Source organism: Bactrocera neohumeralis, chromosome 4 (assembly GCF_024586455.1).
Source record: "Bactrocera neohumeralis isolate Rockhampton chromosome 4, APGP_CSIRO_Bneo_wtdbg2-racon-allhic-juicebox.fasta_v2, whole genome shotgun sequence".
Classification (NCBI taxonomy): Eukaryota; Metazoa; Arthropoda; class Insecta; order Diptera; family Tephritidae; genus Bactrocera; species Bactrocera neohumeralis.
In genome coordinates, this window is record NC_065921.1 from 78048082 (window position 1) to 78056812 (window position 8731).

General features: G+C 34.4%; 1 protein-coding gene and 1 long non-coding RNA gene across 3 annotated transcripts; one reads left to right on the top strand and one right to left on the bottom strand.

The window, feature by feature from the left end:
* Positions 1 to 540: 540 nt before the first annotated feature.
* LOC126754926 (uncharacterized) lies at positions 541 to 6879 on the bottom strand. The gene is made up of 3 exons (XR_007666432.1): positions 6784 to 6879; positions 6622 to 6715; positions 541 to 648 (listed from the first exon to the last, which is right to left on the bottom strand). It is a non-coding gene; the product is annotated as an uncharacterized LOC126754926 (long non-coding RNA).
* LOC126754925 (proton-coupled amino acid transporter-like protein pathetic) lies at positions 674 to 7273 on the top strand. Of its 2 annotated transcripts, none has more exons than XM_050467142.1 (7): positions 674 to 823; positions 5148 to 5212; positions 5273 to 5501; positions 5857 to 5978; positions 6035 to 6574; positions 6634 to 6878; positions 6943 to 7273. In XM_050467142.1, exons 2-7 carry the CDS (start codon positions 5148 to 5150, stop codon positions 7119 to 7121), a joined length of 1380 nt encoding a protein of 459 aa, XP_050323099.1. In that variant the 5' UTR covers positions 674 to 823; the 3' UTR covers positions 7122 to 7273. The 2 variants fall into 2 exon arrangements, with proteins under 2 accessions (XP_050323099.1, XP_050323098.1); XM_050467141.1 differs by having other exon boundaries at positions 674 to 812.
* The last annotated feature ends 1458 nt before the right edge of the window (positions 7274 to 8731 follow it).

Here is an 8731-nt window from a genome sequence, read left to right on the forward strand (position 1 = left end):
GAGCTTAAGTATGTTAACTAAATTAATTAGAAATTTATAACTGGGTTCTTAACGGTTAACTTTCGTTTACATTGACTACAGACTAAGCAATAAACTTGTCGTATTAGTTAGTCATTTTGGAAAACCCATGAGTCAACTTCGTTTAATAGCCTTGCTGTGTGCTATGTTGAAATGCTGCTCGCTAAAATATTTTCTGGTTAAAACAACAATGCCGTTATCCGTTTGAATTCAATACAACAAAATTTGTGGCTACCATGCTGAATGATTATAAGTTCTTTTCATGTTATCTCAATTTGATTAAGCTAATCTATTTGATTTATATGAGTGGCTTATTCGATTGGCCACTCGCCATAGTTTAAACCCTGTAGGACATACACACTTATGTATAACTTTTTCCTTTAGTATTGTACTTTTACTGAGGTTCAGTGATATATATTGTGGTTCATTATGCACCAAATATTGAACAATATTTTTTACTGTGTATACTCATGTCCATTTACGATTTATATTATCAAACCTTTTGTCATCGGTATTGTATAATACATATGATAAGTTTATTTGCCTCTAGTGATTGGTTTTAAAGTGGCACCTGAAAAAAAATTTGCAGCAATTATTGGTAAATTGGTAATGCACTTGTCGATATAGTGACTTTGTAATCAGTCGAAGTCGGTCAATCCGCGCGTGTGGTTTACGTTTTTCGAAGTCGCATGAAATAAAATCGCAAAATAGAAAAATATATTAATGAAAGAAGAGAAAGAATATTGTTTTCGAAAAATTAAGTACTAATCAACAATAATTCTCACTTAATTACGGTACGTTTCAGGTATATATTTGTAAATATATATTAAAATATAAATATATATAAAAATGTGTAGACAAATGCGGTTTTGAAACGTAAGAGTTTAGTGCTAACAGATAAATAATGTATTTGGGATCGATTTGGTGTGTGAAGAAAGTATTTTTTTTTTTTTTTTTTTTGAAGTGCCAACATGTGGCCAATATATGAAAAAACAAATTTTGTGACGAGCTCGCAGTTTCTTCAGAGGCGATACGTGAAAAAATGAAATTCAATTCGAATACGAACGGTGAAATGAGTGAAATAAAACGGATTTCCTGGAGCAACCCTTTCTTATTATTTTGCGCCATACGCTAGAAAGACACGAGAAAAGCTACATTTTCATGTAAACCAATCTTCGTTATCGGCTTCAAAATAGGCTTCTAGTAGCATGCCAACGCCTAATCTAATTTTCCAAACACTTGTAATAAATCTCCACTGGTATGGACTAGTTTTCAAGATATACATACATATATTAAGAAATATCAGCTGATCAAATTTGACCCGGACTGATTAAAAAAAAATATTTTCAGGTATTTTAATACCAATCTTCAACACATATATATGTACACTTGTTGTAAATTTCCACTGAGATGGACTTCAGTTTTCAAGATATATTCTGAAATAGCATCTGATCAAATTTGATCCGGACTAATAAATAATAACACAGTTTCAGGTATTTTAATACCAATCTTCAATACATATATAGGTACACTTGTTATAAGCCTTTGCTGGGATGACCTTCAGTTTTCAAGATATACATACATATTAAGAAGTACCATCTGATCAAATTTAACCCGGACTGATTAAAAAGCTACATTTTCATGTATTTTCATAACCATCTTTAATATATCTATAAACTTGTTACCAGCATCTACTTGGATGGCTTTCAGTTTTCAAGTTAAGAAATACCATCTGATCAAATGTGACCCGGACTGATTAAAAAACAACATTTTCATGCATTTTCATAACCGTCTTTAATATATCTATAAACTTATTACCAGCCTTCACTGGGATGGCTTTCAATTTTCAAGATATATTCAGAAATATCATCTGATCAAATTTGACCCGGACTGATAAAAAAACACATTTTCACGCATTTTAATACCAATTTTTAATACATATATACACTTGTTATAAACCTCCACTAGGATGGCCTTCAGTTTTCCAGACATATTCAGAAATACCATTCGATCAAATTTGACCCGGACTGAGAAAATATACATTTAAAAGTATTTTAATACCAATCTTTAATACATCCATATACTGGTAATAAGTCGTGACTGTTATGGCCTTCAGTTTTCAAGACATATTCAGAAATAGCTTCTGATCAAATTTGACACAGACTAAAAAAAAACAAAATTTTCAGGTATTTTATGCCAATCTTCATCGCCATCAAAATTGGCAACAAGCATGCAAACGTTTGACCCAATTTTCCATACAGGCTATACAGGTGTTATTAGCCTCGACTGAACTTCACTACATTCAGCGAATTTTGGTTTTTTCGTTTTAGGCGCATTTTTGGAGCGTCATTCGTTCGATCTGTTTCGAAACCATATTCATAAACCCATGTCTCATCGCTAGTAATAATTCATTTAATGAAGTTGGGGTCGTCAGCTATATTGCATCTCTTTTACCGCCTGTACTCGACGTCGTTTATAAAAAAGATTCAAATATTTTACTACGATTCTAGAATTGAATACGAGTATAGGTTGGTTAGAGGCTCATAAGCCTCGAAACGCAGGCGGCCGCATTTAGGCCATAATTAGATCCATTGTGCTATCGGCTTGAAACCAATTTAAACCTTATCCAGCAACTCAGTGAATTTGGTAAAACAAAACTTGATTATTTTCCACTCCAGCACCTTCTCTTATACTCACAATTTTGTCCCGAAAGACTAAATTATAGACATTCACCCTTTGATCTGTCAGTGAATATGTAGATTTCGCCGTTGAAACTCCCAATCAGAGAACTATTGGCCCAATCTTCTCTGCTGGGGAATGAATAACCAAAATGTAATCATACGATCCATAAGATATACTTTTTAAGATCGTCTGCCATCTCTCTAATGCCAATAGAATTATAATTGGTTGTTGTCGTCATTAACAGAGGTGAATGGAAGCCTCGCACAATTCGAGTATTCATTGATTTCCCGACCAACAAAATATATCGATTCGGTTTTAGCGCGCAGACCAGAACAGTCCGGGTCAAATTTGATCAGATGGTATATGTTATCGTAAGCTTGTTGAAGTGAAAACTATACCGTAATAGGTCAATTTCCCAAATATTTTGGAATCATGTATGTCCATGTATTTACATGTATTCATATGTCCATAAATGAGATTGAGAGTGCGAATAGTCTTAATCTCGCTACGTATATAAAATGGAAACTTAATGAAACCGTTAAACCTCTTCAACACAAATCGAGATAGTGTCAATTATGACGTGATAAGCAACCTCAATGACGTTCACACGGCCATATCTGTGAAATTGTGTAAACAACTAAAGGAGATACTCAGGAAGTAATTATCTTATCAGTACTTTATCCGCTGGTAAATTAATAATATAAAAGATTTATGACAGATATGCTCGGTAGTTTGAAGAAATTGCTCTATTTAAGGCTCTTGGTTTCTTGTAGAGTCTAAATAAACTGAAAAATAGGGTATTAACAAGTCATGTGGAATCATTCCGCGATCCAGTTAATATTATTGAGATATTTTATTCCACTAGTGAAGTTATATGGAGGCTAGGAAAAATTATTGACCATTTTCAGATGAAAACTGTCACATGACACATTCACTGTTCGTGATAAACTTTCATTCGGTACGGTATTAATGACTAAGTGATTGGGATTTATCCTAAAAGAGCTTGAGTTGCTGGGTAGCAGCATGCTCAGTTCAATAATTTTACCAGAAATTAGAGCATTATTTAAATGGCTTCTAGCCCGGGACTTCTGTAAGGACAAGTAAAGAAATCGAATAACAGAAACCAAGAGTAAACTCATAATTAGAAGGGAACACGTCTCGACACTATTAAGAAGTGCTGTCACAACCTACCGTGATAACGTCATCGTCGCTTCAGTTTTCCAAGATAAGGCGAAAACAGCTATAAAATGGCTTAACAAAAACACGGATATCGTTGGATTACCGGCTGAGCAATTTAAAACCGACGACGAGAAGCTCAAAAGACACATGTTCCAGCCATTAAATGGGTTGGTCGGATGAATACATTCCCATTGGAATGTGATTATACTCTGCCCGTTCTATCCCCGCAGTTCTTTCGAAGACTTAAGTACATTGGATAAAATGATTGAACCTTTTCAGTGTGGCTATAGAGTTAAGAAATCTACCATAGACCAAATTTTAAAACACGTAAAATTCTGGAGAAAATCCTCGACAAACAGATCGACCTCACTTCTTTTTTGTCAATTAAATAAATTTCCACATAAAGGAAGACCCCGCAGTTCTTTCGAAGACTTAAGAACATTGGATAAAATTATTGAACCTTTTTAGTGTGGTTATAGAGCTAACAAATCTACCAGAGACGAAATTTTAGAACACGTCAAATTCTGGAGAAAACCCTCAACAAACAGATCGACCTCACTTCTCTTTTGTTGATTCCAAATATGCTTCCGACAGCGCTGATAAGAGCTGCCTATTCGACGACATGTCTATATGTAATATCCCTGCGAAACTCATGTGATTATACCGAAAGACGTTGAGCACAACCATATTCGTCAAAATCTGGGAAAACCTTCCTAAGACGTTTGATCAGCTCCTTAAAAATTATGGAAGACATCTCCAAGCCGTTCGGTACCAAACGAGGTTTTCCTCGCGTCTTGGAAATTACGTTTTTGTTGGCAGCTATATATTAGGAAGCGTGACGAACTCTTGCCAACAGAATTGAGAGAACTGTTCTCAGCAAGATCTTTTGAGTCGTCCGCGTGAACGATGAGTACCGAAGAAGCTGAAACCACGAACTGTGTGCGGTCTACGGCGAAATGGCTTTAGTTCAGTGAATAAACTATGTATATATTCAGCGAATTCGTTGGTTAGATCATATTGGACGCATGCTGGATTCTCCAGCGATTAGCTTCTTCGACTGAAGACCCAAGGATGGACAACGAAAGCAATGGCGCGCAAGGGACCTACATATGTGCATTTGGGATGTACAACTGGCATGACCTCGCAAATGATAAAGGCAACTTAAAGCCAAGTTAGCAGAGCCAAAGAAAGAAGAAGAAGAAAAAAATGTCCTAAAAGTTTAATGCATTTAAAAAATATATAACAAGATTTCTTTTTATTTTTTACAGATGACAGAGTCAAAAGCTAAAGAGGCCTCAAAGTCAGAGTTGAGCCTGAATGATTTCAATTCACGGTTAGATAGTAGATAATGAATAAACTGTGTAATTATATAATAATTTACTACAAATTTCAGCACAGACTTGGTGAAAACATCGGAAGATGATGGTGAATACAACCCAGCGGATTATAGAGATCAAGCTAAAGGCCAGTCGACAAGTGGCGCTATGGCGCATTTCCTTAAAAGCTCATTGGGTAGCGGCATTTTGGCCATGCCAATGGCTTTTAAATCGGGCGGTTTGCTGTTCGGTATGATTGCGACGTTGGTGGTGGGCTTCCTCTGTGCGCATTGTGTGCACATATTGGTAGGTTATGGAAATGCGGCAAAACTAAATATTAGAAAAACCTTTATTATTTAGGGGCGGTATCTCAATGTCTGGTTAGCAACCATCTGTCAGTTAAGTTTTGGTTCAAAAAGGGTATTTACCGAAAGAAGGAGTCTTGATTCAGTTAACCAGAACTTCAATGACTGCTAAAGAGATATTGAGAAAACGACCCTTAGTCAATTAATAAATTGTCTGCAGGTAATCTGGATCCGAAAAGCTTGAATTATGTCATTTATTTGAAACAATTGGCAATACTTCTCGAACATAAGCGTTCAATGTATCAAACAGTAATTCAAAATGTTTTAAAGTTCACTATGTTCGCGCTATATTTCAGGTAAAAACCTCACAAAGCATCTGTAAAGACATCAAAGTGCCTGCTTTGGGATTTGCTGAAACTGTGGAGAAAGCCTTTGAAAATGGTCCCAAACGTTTGCGTTCGTGGTCGAAATTTGCAAAGTAAGTTAATTCTTTCTTCAAAAATTCACATATTCACATTGATTTCTCTCACATAGAGTTTTTGTGGACGCAAGTTTAATGGCAACATATTACGCCGCCGCTTGTGTGTATATCGTGTTTATCGCTAAATCATTTCACGACGTCATCAACTATGACACCGGTCTTGAGTGGGGTGTGCGCGCTTATATTGCACTGACACTCATACCCTGCCTATTGATTGGTCAAATAAGAAATCTCAGATGGCTAGTGCCATTCTCCGCAATGGCAAATATTTTCATACTGATCACTTTCGGTATTGTGCTGTACTATTTGTTTAGCGAACCATTGGTATTCGACGACAAGGACTTAGTTGGTGGAATCACAAAGATACCACTTTTCTTTTCCACAGTTATCTTCGCTATGGAGGGTATCGGCTCAGTTATGCCCGTGGAAAATGCCATGAAGAAACCACAAGACTTTCTTGGCTGTCCTGGTGTACTCAATTCATCTATGATCGTTGTTGTATTATTATATGCCGTTATCGGCTTTTTAGGTTATGTGCGTTATGGTGATGCTGTGCAAGGCAGCATTACATTGAATTTACAAGAAGGCGATGCGTGAGTAGCATTATATGAATATTATAATTAATTATGTATGTACTTACAATATATTATAGTTTGGCTGACACTGCAAAATTACTGATGGCTGTGGCGATACAGTTTACTTATGGCTTACAGTTCTACGTGCCCAATGACATCCTGTGGAAATTGATCGCACACAAATTCAATAAAAAAAATCACAATATTATACAGATAGCTTTACGTACTGTTATAATACTGATTAGTGGTGGCTTTTGTCTTGCACTACCAAGTCTGGAAATTTTCATTAATCTTGTCGGTGCTATATTCTTCTCAATACTCGGTATGCCATACACATATTTATCATTTCGTGATTAATAAGCATTAACTTTTAATATTAATTTTAGGCATCTTCGTGCCCAGCGTTTGTGAGTTAGTTTATTTATGGCCAGATCGTCTCGGATGGGGCAAATGGAAGCTATATAAGAATATTATATTATGTGCCTTTGCAATATTTGCGCTAGTATCTGGATCCTCCGCTAGTATAGAGGAAATTATCAAGAGCCTAACAAAAAAGGACAGTTAGAATGTGAAAAAGTATTAACTTATAATTTAAAACTATTTAGCTTAAATTTGTTTAAGTAGTCGAGTTTTAATTGTCTTTTAATGTTTTTTTTATAGAAACAAAATATTTTTTACTTTAGAAATAAACTAAAAAAATACAAGTATTTAACACAATCACGAGACCATAAACACTTCTTTTATTTAAGGGTAGGTACTCGAATCCTTAATTTTCTTTGTATATCAATTTCAATAAAAGAAAAAATTTAAACTATGTAAAATAAAAATATGATAGATACTCACGAATTAATATATATGTTGGTTTAATTTGTTCTCGCTTTTGCGGCACAGCATCTAGACTAAACGAACAACTTTTCTTAGTTAATTTTTTCAAGTAATAGTGGAGTAACATCATCTGCACTAGCCGGACATGCTCTGGTGGATTGCAACTCAAATTTAGATTAGAGTTGTTGCTATATATGCACATTGTCTAATCCACTCAGAAGTGTGTTTGATACAGATTTCAATATACAAGTACTTGATCTTGCCATAAATTATGTTACAAAGTTTACAAATGCATGAAATCGTATTAAAGAGTATTTTTTTCCGCTGACGTGAAAGTTTTCATTATATAGGTTAAACCAATTCTTCATGCGGCAGAAGTTTGTATTAAGCACAATGACATAATGTACCAAAAAACTTCCAAAGATGCAAAAATTCTCCTGTAAAGGCATTTCACCTCTTCATTTCTGTGCACAATGGGATAAAACTGAGGCAAAGTATACCATCTGGCTGTTTTTGCAGGCAATACACTCTCAACGGTAAAGAGCATTGAATCTTCCAGCAAGATTCTGATCCAGCACACAAATCAAAAGCCCTGCAGTGAGAGCAAAAGTGACAATTACGATTAAAATTTTTTACATCACTCATATAATATACATATGTATGCATAATTAAATAAAACTAACTTCATTAAAAAATGTATTATAGTTAATTTGTTATAATGGTCTGAACTTGTAACTGAACTTATGTCAGAACTAAGTACTATTGTATATACTAGCTAAGTGCTTATATAAAATATTAAAAAATGCCAACTTAAATATTTTTATAACAAATTAATCTCAACTTAAAATTACCACATAATATCGCTTTTCACTTCAATTCACTTTTATTGTGTCCGCACTAAATGTCATGATGCTCGTGTTAAATCGTCAATTCAAACGGCAGGCAGCCATTTCGCTGCATTTGAACGAACGAATGCATTTGTTTCCTCTTTGCAACTTTCGTGCATCTTCATAATTCACAATAGATTCACAATTAAAAAATACTTAATGCAATGTAACTATAATTATTAAACAAAACGCCAAAATTATATGCTTGCTTTTTATTAAATGCTAAATTGCAAAAATAATACAACATTATATTATTATTTATATTATTTTGTTTGAAAAGTCGTTAGTTATAATTTATTGTGAGCTGCATTACTGTGAATGTTCGTCATATTTTTTGACTGTTTCCTGTCAAGTATTGTTGTAATTAATTTTATTGAATTAATTCGTTGTGTGAATATGGAATTTCATAAAAAATGCTAAAATAACAATTAAGAAAACAATAAATAGGCAATAAACATACACA

Excerpts from the sequence above, each read along its gene's own strand:
- LOC126754925 (XM_050467142.1), top strand. The coding sequence starts at position 5,148 with ATGACAGAGTCAAAAGCTAAAGAGGCCTCAAAGTCAGAGTTGAGCCTG. Across the intron at positions 5,979-6,034 it reads TCGTGGTCGAAATTTGCAAA|AGTTTTTGTGGACGCAAGTT; the intron begins GTAAGTTAATTC and ends TCTCTCACATAG. Across the intron at positions 6,879-6,942 it reads TATATTCTTCTCAATACTCG|GCATCTTCGTGCCCAGCGTT; the intron begins GTATGCCATACA and ends TATTAATTTTAG.